Here is a 20,853-nt window from a genome sequence, read left to right as displayed (position 1 = left end):
CGCGGCGAGGCGCGACACAAGAGGGGCAAACACGACCGTGTGTTGCTTTCCCATGCAGAGGGCATCCTCGAGCCCAAGTGATGTGGGTTGCGGCATCCCGAGATTAGAGTGGAAAGACGAGAAAAAGGAGCGCTCCGCGAGGCGAGCAAGCAGCCGCTCTTTCCAAAATATGAAGCGCCAGCGCGAACAAGAGGAGATAAGGCGCTTTAGCAGGAAGAACGGGCCGGCGTAGGCGCCTAAGAAAGTGAAGGGAAGAAATAAAGTAAAAATAAAGGCGACCTCTTAAGCCCGCTTCATCGAACGGCTTTCGCGAACGCAGTGGCTCCGCGCGGACTCTTGGACGGACGTAGGGGACACAGAGGAAGGGACACTTGAGAGCGAAAGCGAGTGTGTATATATATATATATATATATATATATATATATATATATATATATGCTAAAGAAGTATTCGTGGCGAGCGGTGTTGTAGGACGCTGCTGTCGCAGCGACATACAGAATACCTGTCTCCCTATTTTCTCACGCCTCTTGTAGGAACAACCCCTTTATGGCAGAATAAGGGGAGTTCACAAAACCCCAAGGGGCACCCGCACTTACTGCACGTATCTTGCATTTCTTTTTCTTTGTGAAACCCACTTCTGTGTGTTACCCGCAGACTCCTTTTCGTTTTCCTGTTGGTCACGCTTCATCGTTTCCTCTTTCTTTACCCTCTTCTCCTTAGTGTACTAGAACAAGCCACCCGTGGCAAACTTCTATTATTCTGCCATATACACCTACAAATCTTTCCGGCCGGTATATTTTATCGCCACTCCCGTTCTTTTCTTTTTCCCGCTTTCCGCTCGTGTCACTCTAGTGCATGATTCGCCGGCTGCGGCAGGCTGTGCAGCGCGCTCCAAGTGTGTGCGCGCGCGCTTGTTCGCTCGGCCTCGCGGGCGGCGGGCAATGGCCGGATTTTCCTATCTCGGATCTCGCAAGAGCCCGAGTCGCAACCGGTACGGAGAATTCGTGTCAGAAGTTTATGGCCCCCGAAATCGGTTGAACACTCCCCGCCTCTGCTCTCTCCCTGCACGGTGGCTACACCCGGCCGTGCGCGCAGCGCCCATCAAAGCCTCCCCAAAGGCGCCGCCACGGAAGCTTCGATTGAAGCCGTGTGCCGATATCCGCTTCGGTCGGTCTCTGGAACCCCCGAGTTCCGAGGCTGCTCCGCTATAGCGCTGAAGCGGGTCGGGAAGAAGGGGAAACGGGCACTCGACACACTTCCTGTGCGAGAGGTGGCGACCTGGCTGCACCTCGCTCGGCTGCCGCTATATAGTGAGCAACGAGGACCGTGGATGCAGCCACTGCTGACGGAGCGAAAATTCTTTCCGCGCAAGAAGGGTTCGGCCGTGAGGCGCCAATTCGCAAACCGAATTGCTGGGGTGCCCTAAGAAGAAGCGTTACAATGACGAATGCCAATGTGTTACTGGAATGTGACTCGCGACGCTCCGGAATGCGCGTGACCCAGTAGATCACCCTGTGCAAAGTTTTTGTTAGAAATTACCTTTCTTTAAAAATCGAATCAAAGAAGTTAAGCAGAGACGCTTTTCTGTGGGCTCTAATGCGATCAATGTTGTCAGTTATGAGTCATATAAATGAAAATGTAAACCAGTCTAACATACACTATGGAACACACTGTAGCGCACACACACGCATGTATGTATGTATGTATGTATGTATGTATGTATGTATGTATGTATGTATGTATGTATGTATGTATGTATGTATGTATGTATGTATGTATGTATGTATGTATGTATGTATGTATGTATGTATGTGTGTGTATGTGTGTATGTGTGTATGTATGTATGTATGTATGTATGTATGTATGTATGTATGTATGTATGTATGTATGTATGTATGTATGTATGTATGTATGTATGTATGTATGTATGTATGTATGTATGTATGTATGTATGTATGTATGTATGTATGTATGTATGTCTAAATGGGGTGAGAACAGCGGAAAAACGACGACACGTAGAAGCGGGGAAAAAACAGGCGCTGACTGACAACTGATGGGTTATTGCAGTAGAGCAAAAAAACGAAAGAGAGAGGTAAGGGGGAGAACAACCAACCCGTGATCAGCAAGCCGTTGTCGCGTGTTAAAATAGATGGGGTGAGAAAGCATCAGACTAAAAAAAAGAACATCTAAAACAAAGTAAAAGAAGTAAGCTTAGAAACACGTGCACTGATTTCTTATACACTTTCAAGGTACCTATACTGCTTTCCATACATAGCAGTCAACGCTGTAGAAGCTACGCAAGAGGTTCGGTCAAGAAAAGTTATCACTCCACGCGTTCCGTCTATGCTTCGCTGGGCGTTCCACGCTTCGCTTCGCGCCAACAGCGTTCCCTCGCGCGATCATGCACGTGAGGGTCCTCGCGACGGGTTTCAAATAAGAAACCCGTAAAGAAAAAAAATGAAAATGACATAAAACAACGCATTAGCAGCCGTATACCAGCGTGTTTGTTTGTAAGGATTAAGTCTTGTTTCATTATATACTGAGCCTATATAAAAAAAAACATTTGCGCACAATTGGGGTAAAAAAAAGAAACATCGGCTTATATCCAAGTGCGAATGCAGCCATTGCATTAAGTCTCTCTCGCTTGTACAGCGTTGACTGCTATGTATGGAACGGAGTATATGGAACGGAGTTTATACTTCCTTATATATTCCCTAGCGCAGCGGTGCCCACCGCGCGTTTTACAAGCTTTGAGTGGGCTTAAGTGAAAGGGAGCAAGCCCTTTGAGGTGCGATGTGCATAGTGTCAGCAAATGTGGTCGTCGAGGAAAGCAAGGCATAGACTGCGAAACGCAGGGTACCCTGAAAACTTACTTCGAGGCCTAGCCGAAAAGCTGCTCTCTCAGTTTCACCGGGAGCCACTTTAGTCCACTCTAATTCTCCCTTTTCCTCATTATTTTCTACATTTCAAGTTCAACCACAACTAATTACCCCTGTGCTTTCCTTGGCTTCATCGCCTGTTGGCTTTATGTATTCGTGGTTATATTGAGACATCTATGAAGATGCACATCCTGGTAACGTGGAATAGTGCGCAGCAGGACAGTTAAGTTTTTGTGGCCTCGAAACATGCTACAGCCTTCCTCGGTCGTCGTCTAACTCCTCCTCTTTTCGTCTCCGTGACAAGAGGAATAGATGGAGGCGCGTGCCGACACTTATGGTGCGCGCCTTCCTCTCAGCCAGGCGTAGCAGAAACCGCAAACAACTAAGAAACGCGGAAACAACGCAAAGAGCGAATAATAGTGTTCCGCAGAATAATAAATAAAAGAGTAAGGATTTGAACTACAGGGGTATTTGCTAGAAGCATTTCCTTTCGAGTAAGTGCGATCCAAAACGCGTTAAATGCGTAGACATGAAATTAACCGGCACCTTGGAGGCTGCCTGCACCTGCGCGCGCTCTGTGTCTCTAGCGGGCAGGGAGCACGTTAACAAGAAGGCTAGGACGCGGAGGTCTGGCGAGGTGGAGCACGCCGGTTGTGTAGCGGCAGCGCCCTCGGATGCGGCTCATTAGGGCCAATCGTGCGGCGTGCGCGGGCGGTCGTCCGAAAAAGGGCCATTCGTCAAGCGGCCGTCGCGAGTGGCGGTGCTTCGGGAAGCCCCTAATCGAGGCCCCCGTGCGCGCGCCACAATAAACCCTCGGCTCCGCGGCTCAATGGATCCGGCGCGGCTCTCTTTCTCGGCTCGGCGTGTGTGTGTGCACGGAGGGGACGGGGGGCGTCACCGGTTCAGCCACGACAACGACGGCGCCAGCGGCGCTCCATCCGCGAAAGTCCTGCTCGCGCTTCCCGCGCGCACGTCAGGATGTTACGAGGACGAGACGCGGGCCCCTATAGCGTGTGTGTGCGTGTATATATATATATATATATATATATATATATATATATATATATATATATATATATATATATATACACACATATAAGCACGAGCACTTCGCGCCGGGCGTTTCCTCCACCAATATACTCGCAGTTTCATCTGGCCCATGCTACCTTTCCCCATTCTAAGATGACTGCCCGTAAAAGAAAGTACGGGGATATCACTTTCAAGGGGGGGGGGGGGGTAGAAGAAACGCGTTCGGCCACAGAGTTAGCAAAGACTAGCGGCATCCAAGCTTTCGAGAAAGAATGGCGACAGCCGATGGAAACCCGCGTTTCCTATGGTAAATGTGTTTGCACGAGCATTTCACTCGTGTTTGTGCCCCTTATACTGTTTTTGCTCCTTAATACTATCGCGCCGAGAAATGTTCATTAACTCGTATTCTCTCTAGCAATTTTTTTCAGGTTCATTATTCGTCACACGAGGAATCTCGTTGCCCAAACAAAAGAAATTCGCCATCTGATTGTATCGCGCAACGTCCCAGCGTTGGCAACGCCAGGTTCTATAGTTCTCCGTTTTTCACTCTCGAATAGCGTTTCAACGCATGAGGCGCCAGACGTCTCTGCGAAGCGCGGGAAAAATAGCGCGTCCGTCGCATATATGTCTTTCTACTGCCGCCACATACAGCGTCCCAGAGCTAGTAATCCTACAGACTCCAGTCCACAGTGCGTAGAGAGCGCATCTAATTGTCACTACACAACATGCTCTCACTGTGCTGTCACTTCAAGGTAACGTTCCCGTTCCTCCCGTTTTGAATGCGAATCATTCTTTGCTTTATTCTAGGCACATTGCGGATGGGAGGCAGTTATGTAGGTACGTTTCTCTCTTGCTTCATTTTGGATCTCTGTAAAAAAAAAAATACTACCGGCAGTGGAATCGAACCTCTGCCGACGAGCACATCAGCTAATTCCCTAAACACTAGGCCATGATAGTTTTTTTTTATTTATTGCCTGACACACAACAATACAGAACTCGGTTGGTGTTATTACACAATAGGAGCAAACACATCATACATACTTCGTTTTTCCCAACAACAATTACTGCATGGAATTTGTTATCAGCAGATTTGGCTGGCCGCAAGACTGTTGATTAATTTTATGAAGCTTTGTGCACCTGGAATTCAGGCCGACAAAGGCACTGTGCGTAATTTATTCAAGTAAAAAAAGGATTACACAATATGAAACTGTGGAGATTTGAAAAATCTTATCTACAGCTCCACCTTGCCTCGGCTGACATCATATTACAACTCTTTTAATGTTGTCACAACCATAAAAAGCTAACAGACGATGACACCAAGGAAATTACAAGGGAAATTATTTGTAATTCGTAATTGAAGTGAAGGAATGATAAATAAGTGGAAATGAAATTGGATAAAAAATCTGGCTACAGGTGGTATACCAACCCACGTCTTCGCATTACGCGTGCGATCCTATTCCCAATTAAGCCACTGCGGCAGCGTTCACCCATCCACTTTCTGTGGTATTTATTTATGTATGCTATAGAATTAACCCTTGGGAGTGTTAGCCAGCGCCACCACTCACGGCCATAGCGGTGGATTTAGAACATCCTATAAACTGCAAGCGTCACGTAGTATACTTGAACTTTCTTTGGGTCACGGAAATTGGTCAATAAACCCTCACATGCTACCTGTAGGTATCAAAGGTGCCGGATTCGATCGACGCCCTCGCTATGCGATGAGTGAGAAGAAATTTAGGAAATCTAGGGGCCCGAGTTCCATTAATTTCATCTCTGTTTTCCTTGGTGTCATTGTCTGTTTTCATTGTCGGCGACGATGGTTACGAGGTGGAGCCAGAGTAGCGCCCGTGGTCTGTTTGGAAACAAAGCGCTTCATGAGCGGAGGTTGTCTGCGGCGGCCGCTGTCAATCGCGCCCACGCATCACTCACGCACTGCCTCTCGCGAGCTCCCGATTAGCGAGGCAGTCGCGCCACACTTGGCTCCGTTTGCAACGTGCCACACGAGAAAGATTGTCTGCGCCAGCCAATATATCGCGAAATGAAGACACCTACATAGCTGCCCTCAAATTTCTCATTAGAGAGTATCGTAAGTCGGTGAGTTTATTTTCTCGCCATTATAATGTTGTCAGTGATGTCACGATATCCAACCACTGTGGCACGCACTGAAGCTTAATTTGGGCTTGCCCAAAATCACTCAAACTTTCTCTGAAACATCGCCTCGTCGAGCAAGCGTCATTGTATGCATGTCGTATTGTCATTCTGCACAGCCATATGCTATGCAGGGCCATAAGCATGATAAAATCGAAAGGGTGCATCATCAGATGGAACGGATAAGAAACGTATTCCGTGTGGGTCAATCGGAAGATATTTCTGAGAGTGCGTTGGGAGCATGTTTCAGAGAAGGACATGCGTCAAGCGTCTCAAAGAGCTAGGCGGCTTTGGCACGACGGGAGTGTGCGCGCAATAGTGGCCTATTCCCAACAGTCAAGGCTAGGCCACCACCTCACGCATACTCCTCTCGTGCAAAAACCACCTATACACCATTTCATACATAGCAGTCAACGCTGTGGAAGCTGCGCAAGAAGTTCGGTCAAGAAAAGTTATAACTCCGCGTGTTCCGTCTATGCTTCGCTGGGCGTCCCATGCTTCGCTGCGCGCCCACAGCGTTCCCTCGCGCTATCATGCTCGTTTCCTCGTCACGTATCATGCACGTTCCCTCGCGACGGGTTGCAAATAAAAAAACCCGCAAAGAACAACAAAAATGAAAATTACCTAGAGCAACGCATTAGCAGCCGTGTACCACAGTGTGTTTGTTTCTAAGGATTAAGCCTTGTTTCATTCAATACTGAGCCTATATACAAAACATTTGCGCACAATTGCGGTCAAAAAGAAAACAACGAATCAAGTGCGAATGCAGCCATTGCAAGTAGTCTTTCTAGCTTCTACTGCGTTGACTCCTATGTGTGGAACGGAGTATAGCTCTCTGAGACGCTTGCCGCGTGCGTACGGGCCAGTTTCTCGTTCTCTTTCCTCGTGACAGCTCGAGCTTCGAAACGCCTTTCTAGACCCCCCATGTCTTTGGGATGTTACAGAACTACACCAGCTCCTGGTGGCGGTGCGGGCGATATTTGTGACACCTCTGGTGCAGTTCACCTTGGAGGTGTTGTAATTGTTTATTAAAAATGATGTTGGCCTGGGAAAACAGGTCATCGAAGGAATTTTTTTTTCGATGTAGAAACATGGGAAAGTAATCTATGTCAGAGCCACCTATCACGAAATCTCAAATCCGTTACCCAAGCATCAATAAAAAAGGAAAAGAAAGAAGAAAATATCAAAAAGCACTATACGCACACGGACACAAGCGCACCAAGAATGTCTGCGAGCTTGGCTGTACAACAAACAACAGCGACTAAGAAATCGGAACAGCAGTAGCAACAACAACATGAAAGTCAGCACATATATATATATATATATATATATATATATATATATATATATATATATATATATATATATATATATATATATATATATATATATATATATATATATATATATATATATATATATTGACACGTGTACTTATCTTTATCGGGCAACCACGTTTCGCCGCCTAACAAATGTAATCGCACAGCGTGGGACGCGCCTGCATGTACCCGAAGTTTCTGGAAAGTTATCGATGCTTCTATCCGCTGTATGTTGCCACCGAACCTTATGTTATCTGATTTCATCACCTGACGCGAATGGTGTAGAACTTTGTGGAAGGCACGCGGGTCCGAACGATTAGTCTTGAACGTCCGACGACTGCTTTTTTCGAGGAGATTTTCGACGATCGCCGACTGTGTTCACCGCTATCATTGCGCTTTAAGTGTAGCCTGTTTTGTGGGCACAGGTTCGCCCAATAAAAGCTAGTTTTGTCTTTCACAGTACTGCTACTGTGTTCTTTCACGTCACTACCACGTGGCACTATATATATATATATATATATATATATATATATATATATATATATATATATATATATATATATATATATATATATATATATATATATATATATTCACAGCGCATGTTGAAGGTTGAAGATGTGTTCAAAGAATAACAGTGCGATGCGCATTGTAGATGCGCCGAAACCTTAACATTATACCTCATGCATCTCATGCATGCTGCACCTTCTCCTGGACGCCTCATGCACTCGTCTCGCTATCGTTATCTTTGCCGGCGCATGCATGCCGCTGGCACGTCTGCATATAAGGAGCAAGCCTGCGTGTCTCTAGGGGTTGTTGCTAAGATGTGAGTAAAACATGTGATGTCTGACCTGTCCTGCTTCACGCTACAGACGAGGAACAGCAAGTTGTACCCGACAACGGTTAGTGTGGCTTCTTTGAGGAATGAAGCGATAGTACGGACACCGGGTAGGCTATTGCGAATTCCATGCGGTGGTTTTTAATTTCAATAGATATGTCGATGTTTGAAAGGAAGTTGGAATAATTAGTTCCCGAATAGAAGCAGTTACTGGTGCACGGAAAAACTCGCTCATCTAAAAGCTAATAAAAGGTATTCACAAAGCCTGAGGTATTCACAAAGCCTGTCCTGTGACTGGCGAAACACGGCCTTAGTCGCTTTTGCGCCATTAGACTTAAATTAACTAACAAAGCCTCCTTACACGCGCTAACGCATGCATCAGTTTGGTTTCTCGATATTCGTCGCTCATGACATTTCGCAAGGTATACACTCTTTCAGCGCGATATCTAATTGACCACGCGAGCTAAAACACCATTTTTTTTTCACCCTAAAGCCTCCTGCAGGCCTAGTTATACGCGACTATAGTAATTGTACTTATCGCATAGCCAATATACGGCTCTTCCCCCGCCAAAACGGCCACAGGGTCACGACTCATCGTTAGATGGATTAATTTCGCGAATACTAATCCAGGTCGATGTGGACTCACTTCCGCGCGCGTGCGACAGCGAGTGTGGAAACACCACTAGTGGGCTCGCCTAGGCATGCACATTGGTTACAAAAAATGCCCGCCATTCCCGTCGCCGCAGCCCCCCGAAAACCCAGTCCCACGCGCAAATGCATTCCGGAAACGCCCGGCGAGCCATTTGTGACTCGGCAGCGACGCGCGAACGCAACCCAGCCTAGATGCCATTATTTATCACCTTGTGATGGGTGGATTGTCCCGCCCCGCTGAGCGTAATCGCCATTTCTGCAACTTACAGAAGCCGTTGGGTTTACAGAAAAATGAGAGAAAAAAAAGACCCTCGCATAAAAGCGCGGGATCTAGATGATTTAGTCCGATACTATAAATCTGCTGATTTAGAATTCAGGAAATTAATATCGATACGCATAGCGGCAGCGTAATGATGTAATTTGCGCGCATATACGCACTTAACCTATTCACTCACTACAATATTCAACAAGTCTCACTTGGTGTTTGTGGAAAATTTTCATTAAACTTGGAGCTACTTGGCATAAAGATTATAGAACAACCCTTGGCGGGTAGCATCCTGCGAGTAGTGTTTCTACGAAATCGAGAATGCATCTACGAAATAGGGTGTGCCCGTGAGTCTCAAGCGGCTGTTAATTAGTGAAATTACTGTTCGTGTGCCTCGGCGTGTGTTGGCGGGCAGCATCCTAACGTTGCCTTTCTTGAGTTGATCGTCTGGCTGACGAGTCGGCTCTCGGTAGCTTGCCAATTCTATTCGACATGATGATGTGGCTTGATGCATGGAATAACGATATGCGTAGTTGCTGGCGAACTTAATTTTTTTTTTTTAACAGGAGAGGGCCTGTAGATTCCGTTTCCGACACCCCTAAAGATTTGTCCATGCGCGTTTGTACATGAGCACGCAGTTCCCTGTAAAGCATGGTTGAGGCTGGCTTCACCTCATTAAGTTGCTTTTGGAATTATTACGTGATATAACAAAATGCTTCGGATTCCTTTACTCCTACTTTGAAGCGTCGTTGTGTCCATTGGTGCGCAGACGATGAGTGCATCGCGGGTAATAAATTAATACGAAAGAAAAATATGAACCAAATCAGAGGAGCAATGCGATGCGTGAGAAGGGGATCTTACCGAAGGCAGCCTTGCCGGTCGGTGCGTAGGTGAGCATGTACCCTTGCAGCTTGACGTGCTTGTTGGGGTTCGGTCGGGGGGGCTTCCAGCGCAACGTGAACGAGTGCTCGGCAATGGTGTCGATGGTCACCTCGCGCGGGGGACCCAGTGGCCACTGTTGCTCCGTCGTCTCTTCTGCGCATGAGTAGAGAGAAGGAAATGAGCAGGGATAAGGAACACACACACAACTATATGAACTGACAACTGAAGGAAACTCGCTTAACTATACATGCGCACGGTCCGTTCATAAGGATATGAGCTCACCCCCTGAGCATTGCTTAAAGCATTGTGTAAGTTTTTGGAAAGTGTGGAGGCACAGATATGACACTTTGCCGAGGTACGCGATAGCTAGTTGGCGCGACTGCAGCGTTGCCCGAAGAAATGAGCGTGAGTTATATTCACGTGAAATGAAAGCAACGGAAATGTCATTAGCCAGAGGAATGCATGGTTAGGGTGTAATCAATGTGATTAAGACAGTCTGCCGTATTCGACATACGAAACTTAGTAGAAAGCACTTCTTGGGAAAGGCTTAGCGCCCCGCGTGCTGCGTGCCCACTCAGTCGTCATTGATCACGATTCTCTGTCACGCAGCGCTGGGTGACATTATGCGGCGTGGCCCGCGTTGTCCTTAAAATGACTGCGAAAAGTTTTGCTCACGTTTTGTTGCATTCGTACACAATTACAACGGCCGCATCACTCATGGTGGGGGTGCAGAATGACATGTTGCACATGATGAGACAGCTTTTTCGCGATGCCTATCGATGACGGTACGTGCGACCCGTACGTGATGTGGAGGATACCGCTCACTACGTCATATCGGTCTCGCAGTAAGTATATGTGTGCGTGGCGCACCTCGGTTAAGCGCTTTCGCTCGGATGACGCATGGCAGCAGCTCACACAGCATGTCAAAACTTTGTCAAGAGCGATATCTCAATTTTCTACGCTACGAGCGATTTCAATTCCATTAAGGTTGACTGTAAAGTTCAGCGGCACAAGTCTAGCTAATAATTTCACAACCCTCTGTACATTGAGTTTGTCGTCAGATTTGCTGGTTTCCAGTCTACCTGATAGTACCCGATAGGAATTCTCGACGGTGTATATGTCTCGCCGGTATGCGTAATTTGACGCAGGTTGATCGTGGCCAGGAATATTTACAGCTTGCATGCGTCTATAGAGCTGGGCTTTCCTATACTCTGCTCATTGGTCTAATAAAAGCAACAACGAGAAAACTGCATTTTCGTGTTTATTAGAACGCAGGGTAATACAACTGCAATGTAGACACATGTTATAAACGCGAAAGAGCGCCGTTTGCACCAGTGACGAAGCGCGAAAAATGAAAAGAACGGGAATAGAAGCCGTATATTACACCGTGTTCGCAATCGCCGCCAGGTGCTGGTTCGCTTGGGCGCCCTGTACCAATAGCGGTAAACATGTTTTGGAGGCCTTTGAGATCCTCTTCGCAACAAATATTGCTGAATGATGTACGCGGAGCACGTACTAGAAAAAAAAAATACAGAAGGACTAATTCAAGGTGGGCGACGGAGGTTCTCAGCCCATAATCAGAAAAAAATATTTTTCGTAATCTGAATGGGCAGCATTCGGCTGCGCGCGTCACCCATGGTTATACGGTCTACCTGATAACAACTGGGTCGCCGCAGGGACAGACAATCCCAGGTATGACTTAAATAAGGGGAGTTCTTTAGTCGCAGTAATTGGTTGTTCATTAAAAAAAATGAAAAAAGAGCACAGTGCAGAAAAGTAGAACTGGCCGCATTGTAACTGTAAAGTGCATCTGCTTACACCTGAACGGTAGTCTGCAGGGGGGGGGGGGGGAAGGGCAGGAGGGAGGATAGAGTAGGACGAAGGAAAATATTTACATAATGTACAATGTGGCAAAAACGAAGACATAAATAACCTAAATAAATAAATAAAAAGAAGGTGGACACTGATTTGGTGGCCGTAATTTAAGCAGCCCTGGCCACACAAATTATCGCAGCGCCTGTAATCAAACAGAAGTATTACGTTCAATATACTGAAATAAACGTTGAAAGCAACATTGTAAACAGGAAACTTGTACTGATCTTGTACAGTTGATCAAACCGGCATTTTACTGGAGCCCAAGCATGTGCAGATTACACATCGTACAAAGTTAACTCTCAAGTGGAGTGCGCGGCCTTAACATAACACAAAAATACAGAAACAAATGTAGCTGGCCGTATAGCAGAGTTCACTTGGCAGCGCACGCACAAACGCACGTGATGAAGAGCATGCTCTCTTTAAGAAGCACTACCAAGCCTTTTCCTCTGAACTCCTCTGTTATAATGACTACCTGGAAGAGCAAGTGATTCCTATTCATTTTTCGAGATTGAATAAAAACAAACAAAAGAAACGAGAAACTAAGATGCAGCGAATAAATCTCACGGAGAACGAGTCAAGTAACCCGCTCGGCGTAGATTTTGCAGTTCAACTTTGTTGGAAGAGAAAGGGGACTGCAACTTCGCAGGCACGCAGCGCCATTTCTTGCAAGTGATGGATGCATTTTTCGGTCATCTGGGCCTTGGTGTTGCAAGAGTAAGTCGCGCGACTGTATAAGCGGACATTTGCTGTTACGGCAGTGCACTTAACCTAACACGCACATGAATTTGGCGCAAAGGCACCAGTTCTTGGGAAATAACTACGAGCGATAGTTTTTTCTCTGAAGTGCCACGCTATAGTGCGTGCATCTTTGATCGATTATTCCATCGAAAAGAGCGCAGTGCGCCTCCCCACGCTTAGCTCGTACACCGGTTTCGCTCGGGATAGGTGGCGCCCTCCGAGTTATACTTATTCGAGATTTCACGAGACACGACAGGCTGCACCCCCGCTGGCTATCGAAATTCGACAAAGAAGGCACGATGACAAGCGTACGCTTGTCGTAGGAAATAGCTTTGCTGCTTGGTTAATAAATCTCGGAGGACCGAGGTGTTTTCCTACGTGACTCGGCCACCTAGCCGACTCCTCCCTACGGAGAGAGCGCGCTGACACGCGTGCGCTGAGCACACGGTCAACAACGACGGCCATCTGTGTAGAGCAGGAGACGTTAGCAATGTAAATGGCATGAAAACAAGCAGACGCGTGGCGCGACAGCAGAACGCGTTTTCCCTTTCTTTCGGCTCCCTCACTCCCTTCGCCGCGCTCTTTTGTCCTAATCTGGCAGCCGTACTCTATGACCCGAACCCCACTGAACCGCTCACCCTCCCACCGTTCGCTTTTCGCAGAGAGCGCGTGCGGGCGGCCCCTCGAGGAACAGCAGCAGCCGTTGTACGCGTCAGTCCGCCATCTGTGCGCCAGCGCCAGTTGTACTATACACCCCCCCCCTTCCTCCGTCATCCCTACACACCTCTCCCCCCTATTCCCTAAAGCAAGCTTTGGGAGAGGGCGCGCCCATCACCTGGCGCCATGCCTGCTTTTTGGCACTCGCTCCAACCCGTCGGCTCGAGACCAGCGGTCCTCGCGATCGGCTCACTTCTGAGCAGCGTATACCCGAGACCAAGCCCCAGACGCAGTGCACCCCCACCCGACGCTTGGCACCATGCGTTTGTGCGAGTCCGGCGGTTCTCCACCTCGGCTTTGAGGGAACGCGAGCAGTTTCGGCGTCCGGAATTGCTCGCGCACCACCTCCGCCCAAGTTGCTGAAGAATAATAAATACGAGAAATGAAATTCTAGGGCTTTGCGAACCACGATCTGATTATGAGGCACACCACTGTGAGGGACTGCGGAATAATGTTGACCCTCCGGATTCTTTAACGTGCTTATTAAGCTAGGTACACTAGCGTTTTTGCAGTTTGCACAGTCGAAATGCGGCCGCCGCGGCCGGAGTCCAAACTGCGACCTCGAGCTCAGCAGCGCAACGCCATAGCTATACTTGGTTACCGCGGCGACTATAAGTTGATGGATAGCAAGCACGTGGAGAAGGCATGCAAAGGAAGCCAAGAGGGCCAATCAATTTTTACTTGATCCTTTATTTAGGTTTCTATTCATTTTTGAGACAGGAAAGGCAATGAAAATGAAAGAAACATATCTCAACTATGTGATTTGAAACCCACAACCTTCATGCTTATAGCAGCAGAATGGCGCTGGTCATACTTGGAACGCTGAAAACTTAAAGCTGGGATCGACCTGTTCGTGATTGATCACTAAGTGCATTGATAAGCGCTAAAGTCAGCGCGGCAGCCATTTGTCTTCTGTAAATAGAAATTCGCGAGTAATCACGCATAAAGGGTGAACGAGGTGTAATGACCGGAGCCTCGAGGCAGCGAAATGTATTTGCACGGCAAAGAAAATTCTGGCTGTGTAACGAAATAAAAACTCTGGTTCCACAATGGAAGAGCGCCAACCTTGTTTGTATACGGCAAGCGATCAGGCTGCCCAACGAGGCATCTTAACAATACAATAGAAGTAAAGCTTTCAATCAGACATACAATTTAAACGAGCCTAACGTTGTTCGAATGTGTCAGACGCTTGTCGTTTACATTGGGCTCCCGCATTCCGACACCGGAGTTCAACAGTGACATAGCTTCCAATTTAGCCGCTGACAGCTCTTTTCTCTTGCAGAGCATTCCTGGAATGAGTTCTATAATCCGTCACTTCAACCAAACTGCCAAGTTGCAGAACACCAGCGACCGAATTCAGTGAGCATTCTTTTCGTAAGTGCTCTTTGCCATTGGATGGCCGCCTTCGGTAATGATCAGAGCAGCATCACGATTGGCTGAAATTTCCCCTTAGTAACAATTCCAGAGTAAGAGCTTTTTGTGAATACGGGCCCTGTCCCCGTATGCTGGGCCTACGGCTCGCAAAGATGAACATATTTTCGTGCAGGCTGGTGAGTACAACAATTTCAAGCAATTTCGTAAAGTTAACTTAATTCATTGAAAATGTTTTCATTGTGCTAAAACTTTTAAATGATGCTCTGGGATAAGTTTAAATGCGTTTATTAAAAGTTTTCGGGAAATGGCGCCTCATTCGTAAGGTGCTTTTGTGTTACATACACACAGACACGCACACACTGCGTAACGCCCTGTAATAATGGCTCCGCCATAAAAAACGCCAGAGGCAAATGCCAAGTGAGCTGAAGGGAGTTTCCCGACGCACACTGTGTTCGCGGGCTATTGTACGAAGATTACGCTCAACCGGCTGTCACAAAAAAAAAAAAATGTATTCGGCTTCATTTTCTACGCGGTTGATCGCGCTCTCCGCTAGAGGCGGCCGCACAGCGCGGCGTCCCCAGAGCGCGTCGCAACGGTGACGTCACGACGAGGCTTAGCACCCGCGTGCAGCTGCAGGCAACTCGCAAGCCCCTTATGCCTACATACGTCCTTCCCCACGTCCCGCTGTCCCACGCATATAGACGTTTGCCCTCACAGGAAAGGGTACAGAAGCGCATGCGCGCAAGAGTCAGCGCGGTCCTTTGTGCGCCAACGTCAACATGCGCCGAGACACGACCAACCTCATCGCCGGTCCTTGGCCGCAAATATTAGCCGAGTGGCTTCGGGTTCTGCCCGTGTGCCGGGCGGGGTTGGGCCTCTCGGTTATTGTAAGGGGCCGGCCGCGACTGGCGAGAACGAAAACGCTGCTGTAGTCGGACGTCCGCGTTCGTGGACGGCTCCGCATTCGGGGCAGCAGTCGAGGCTCGCGTTCCCTCGAGCAGCTAGCCTCGCCTCAAACACGCGGTCGCCTCACGCCCCTAGTGTCCATGTATATGAGCATACGCGGGGATACTATTACACGCCTCGAGCACTGGTTTCTCCTGCTGGTCGGGCGGTGGTGCGCATTTGGCGGGCTCGCTCTCCGGTGGGCGGAGCGCCTACTTGCGAGTATTGTGGCTTTTGGGGTGAAGTTTCAGTTTCAGGCGTAAAACTTACTCTATGTCGGCGCCTTTAGGTGACCACCGCCCTCCGAGCGACAGAGAAAAAGAATAAAAACATGACAAAAACACTAAACAAAGTTTGAGAGAACGAACACTTAGCAGACATCTTCTGTCATGCACAGTTCCAAAACTGCACTTCGAATCCAGGAAATCCCGTTGGTCACATCAGAAGGGTTTCTTGTCTGGAGCACACCAGTGTGCGACAAAACCAAAATATTTTTCAATGTGTTGTCGCATCGATAGGCTAAAAAGTACTGAATACAGCAAGCCTGGCGGAAATAGGTATCGATTGGAAATGCTCTTCATTTTACTTGCCAAATGCGTTTTTTCTATTTACCGTGTTTTTATTTTTCGTTTCTCGTTGTGATGCTCAAAGGGAATGGCGAATTAAGCTTAATTTGTTTTCTTTCCAACGGTTAAAGTGATAAGAGGTGGACAGAACCTCACGATTTTATCGTGAAGGCGTGCCCGGATTCGGAGTGGTACCTACAATGGGGATAATCCAAATTGATATGGTTATTGAGCACTGCGGTGACACAATATCCACCGTGGGGAGCCGTTCCACGGTTAATGCCGCTCAAGCCGTGTAACAAGGAGGTTTTCAATGACCTCTTCATTATCCACACCAAATAAATAAATAAATAAATAAATAAATAAATAAATAAATAAATAAATAAATAAATAAATAAATAAATAAATAAATAAATAAATTGAGAGTTTGGACAACGCTGTATCATAGTGATAAACAACAGCGGTGTAGGATTTTTCACTATTAAAGAAACGCGGCCTCAATTGACGATTAATAGAATGACTAAAAACGCGTTCAGGCGTTGCTGAAAAACGACCGGCTCTGATTGAAGCTCATAGCTGACGGCGCGAAAAGACGGGGACAAGCAGAAGCGCGCTGTAAGCCATGACTCTGTTCCCATTGGACCAGTTCTCCATACTTTTTCTGATTGAAGCGTCGAGACGCAGACGGGATTCCCACGTTAACGATAAATGATGTAAGGTCGCTCCATGGTCACTTGATTTCGTAGTTAGCTCCTACTGAATTTTCGGAGTGAGGCAAGTTTGCCGACTCAAACGTGGTGACGCGTTCCAGTATTTGAGGCCATTCATTTTGATTTGAGACTAGTGACAGCCATAAGAGCTTAAAAAGCCTACCGCAAGTCCATTCTTTATCTTCTTTTTCCTAGGCGGTAACGTATGCGGCTCTCTCTCTATTTGACGTTCTTCATTGTTTCTGGCCGCGTACACGCTTCTGCGCCTTGCTCAGGCGTCTCTCACTGAGCGCGATATATCCTGCACGGAAGCTCGTGGTCGTGCGTCTGGCCGCGCAGCCCGGTGCCGTTCGCAGCACTTGGGTCGGCCGCACGCGCTTCCGGTCTTTCATGCAGCAGCAGCAGCACTCGGGGCCCATCTGGGCCTCCTGCGAGGTGCTCGTGCTAATTTCCCCTCAGCGCCGCGCTGGCTGCCTGCAACGATGGCCGTGACATATACGGTGCCGGTGAGCCGTGAAATGAGCCGCTCCCGATGACCCGAGCCGGCCGCTGCCATTCCTGCACCGTCCCGATCGCGTAATAACAGCCCTCGCCCATTTCCGCCTGCTCCCTCTGTCGCCGAGCCGCTTCGCTCCTGAATATTTGATACGCACTCACAAGCCACACTTTTATACACGCACACAAATACTGCGCGCACGCGGAAAGAAGGGCTGTGCGCATGGCAACCCTACCGAGCCTTTGAGATTATCTGTGGTCGTATAATAACTTCCAGGAGCCGGTGACCGGCGAAGATTTTGCATAGGTTTAAGCTAGCAAAGGACACGCGTACGGAAAGTCCTACGGGCAGCGTTGTGCGGACGTACAGGGGCCGACAAAAGTGGTATACACTCCACGCAGATTGCTAATGCAGCGGCGTCGCTCGGCATTTTGGCGAGCTGAAGCACGAAACATTGACTCGAGTCAAGCGACATGCTTGCAGATAATAAAGGGCACCCATTGGCTGTCTCGATCCCAGATGCTGCCTGTAGATGGGGTTGCGATGCAGTTTGCCGTTGCTCCGGCTCCCGCTGCGTGGAGTATACCACTATTGTCGGCGCCTGTACACTGCATATGATGCTTTGTGAGCGTAGCTAAGCGAATATCTCCTGCTTCCATTAGGAAATATACCTAGCTTCGCGACCGTACCCCAGTTCCGAATGTATGGTAAAATAAGCCATATACCGTGTCACACAATCTGCAGAGGTGTCGGCTGAATAACTTACGCACTTTTGTGAGTGGTCGCGCCTCATAGATGTCCGGGCGCGCACGACTGGAAACGCGCTACATGCGCAAGTGTACCGAGGGAGGAGTCCGGCCGGCAGCCATAGTTATCAATTCTTTTTAACCTCAAAGCTACGCAGGCGCTTCTGCGTGTAATATCTATACGTTTGTGCTAGCACAGTTGTTATAAGCTATCGCCATAGTTTTAGCTCGTTCATGATCACGAAGTATTCTCCGCCAAGGTTAGAACACCAGTCCACGATCAGCTCTTAGTAAGTTCTCGTCTGCCACTTTTCTATACTACTTCTTTGTATTCTAATTTCACATAATGTACGCAATTACTATAGCAACCGCTGCCGCGATTGGCACGAAAAAGCAAATGAGCGAATAAGCATGCATATATATATATATATATATATATATATATATATATATATATATATATATATATATATATATATATATATATATATATATATATATATATATATATGTATATATAAACGAGAAGAAATGGGGTTAACCGAGGGGCTCGATTTTTATTAGTCATATCATAAGAAGCCAACAAACACTGTCACCAAGGACAACATAGGGGAAATTACTTGTGCTTAATAAATGAAATGTAGAAACGATAAGTTAATGGAAAATAAAGTGGATGAAAAAACAACTTGCCGCAGGTGGGAACCGAACCCACAACCTTCGCATTTCGCGTGCGATGCTCTACCAATTGAGCTACCGCGGTGCCGTTTTCCCATCCACTTTCTTGGGTGTTTATGTGTCCTAGTAGAACCCTGGGAGTGTTAGCCAGCGCCACCACTTACAGACCTTGGCGGCGGACGTGGAACGTCTTTTTTGCCGCAGGCGTCACGAGAACGTGAGCTTTTTGGGTGAAGGCAACTGGTCAATAAACCCACATATGCTACCTGAAGGCATCAATGTGACTATATATATATATATATATATATATATATATATATATATATATATATATATATATATATATATACAGAACAAACGGGGAAGCTATACCACCACTTGCATATCACCGGGGAAGAGAGGACGCAAGTAATATAGGCATATACGCAGAAACCCGTGATTCCGTCGGCACTCCGAATGGCCAAGTAACTATTTCCCTTCCTGGTGCAGACTCTTCTCATAAGTTAGGTCCGTTGTAGGACTTCGTCTTTTGAATTCGCAGTGAAGCATACAAAACGAAAGGATGTTCAACAGGATGCACTGAAGAGATGAATGCTCTTGTTCACTAACGTGACGGCTCGATGTAGCTGAATGAAAGCCCAACGCATACACCGCTTCTTTACTTCACCTCGGCTTTCCCCCTGCTTTGTGAGCGTGTATACGAATCCTTGCGTAGGGAGGTTCTTCTCTCAACCACGGCGCTTGCGTGCGATTGCTCCCCTGGGAAGAGGGTGTTGGGGAAGCGGCCGCCGTTCCCGCTGCATTGAGTCGGCGCCGTTAGCACACACACACACAAGGAGCGACCACAATGAGAGCGGGAACGCACCTACTCCTTTTCACAAGCTGTGGGCGCGGTTTCGCGCACGGAGGGAAGTGTGCCGTCGACCAGCAAACTCGTTCTCCCCGCGAGGTTGAAAAGAAACGATACCGGAATGATGCAACCCTGCTAGTGGCAACATTCACTAAATAATATAGAATGAAGGACGGCGCAGCTAGGTAGCGTTCGCTTGTGACGACTAAACAAGGGAAAGAATTTCAGCGCTGGACCTCTGCAACTTCATACGTATTAATGAAGTGCCAGACCACGAGACTTGCTTGGTTTATAATGACCTCTGGAGAAGACACAGGTAGCGTTCATTTGGCGCCCGTGATTCCCTAAGCTATCGTGAAGCGATATCCAATTAAGACGCACCGCCATAGCCCATTTCGACAGCGTTACCCTGATCAGTGTTGTGCGGGTAAGAGGCCAAAGACAATTGTGGGCCATGTGCATCACCGCCAAAGCCATTTCGCACGACAAAAGCCGCACGAGGCTCAGCTGAGGAGCGTTGCTCAGCACTCAGCGTTCCGCGTAAAGGTTTGCCTATTTTTCACCCGCCCTATTGTGTATAAGTATGCGACGTAACACAACGATATACGACGCTGAGCCAACAATTTTCCGCAATGTTCTGAAACTCGAAGACACTTAGCTTTGGAAAGTTTGAGAGAAGGGGTGCAAAATACTGTGATGCTTTTTTTTTTCTTTACGACAGTGCACTCATCGACGTACAACAGCGCGGTCCGGTCGCTCAGCTGTTATACAAACGGCATCGCATCCAGAAAAACAGGGTTTCTTTCGAAAGAAGTATGTGCGCAGGAGCACAAATAGCTTCTATTGCCCGATACAGAAAATAAAATTGTTTGAGGCACTCACAGAACCGTCTCGTAATCAAAAGACCACGGATTGCGTATTTCTGTCTTCCGCTTTTCTACAATACAGCCCTTATGGCGAGCTCAAGCGATCACGGCAAGGCTATATCAAACGCCAAAGTAAGCATTTCTCTTTGTGCTGACACAGATCATCAGGAAGGCTTCTCTATCGAATCTACCTCTCAAAATTGAGCCAGATTTTTCAAACCTTGACTCCCCAGTAGTGCTAACAGCTAGACGCCTTACTCGCTTGGTTGCCTTAGAGCGGAACT

The 20,853-nt window shown here is 47.6% G+C and overlaps 1 protein-coding gene across 2 annotated transcripts in view; it reads right to left on the bottom strand.

Annotated features, from left to right (window-relative positions):
- LOC135903947 (multiple epidermal growth factor-like domains protein 9) overlaps positions 1-20,853 on the bottom strand; it is a 254,026-nt gene that overhangs the window by 51,995 nt on the left and 181,178 nt on the right. For both annotated transcript variants that reach the window (XM_065434446.2, XM_065434447.2), the window contains exon 3: positions 9,991-10,164. In XM_065434446.2, the coding sequence (XP_065290518.1) occupies positions 9,991-10,164 (174 nt within the window). The remainder of the gene's footprint in view (positions 1-9,990; positions 10,165-20,853) is intronic.

Source organism: Dermacentor albipictus, chromosome 1, assembly GCF_038994185.2.
Source record: "Dermacentor albipictus isolate Rhodes 1998 colony chromosome 1, USDA_Dalb.pri_finalv2, whole genome shotgun sequence".
NCBI classification, from domain to species: domain Eukaryota; kingdom Metazoa; phylum Arthropoda; class Arachnida; order Ixodida; family Ixodidae; genus Dermacentor; species Dermacentor albipictus.
The sequence above is the reverse complement of the archived record's forward strand: the minus strand, read 5'-3'. Positions and strand labels throughout refer to the sequence as shown.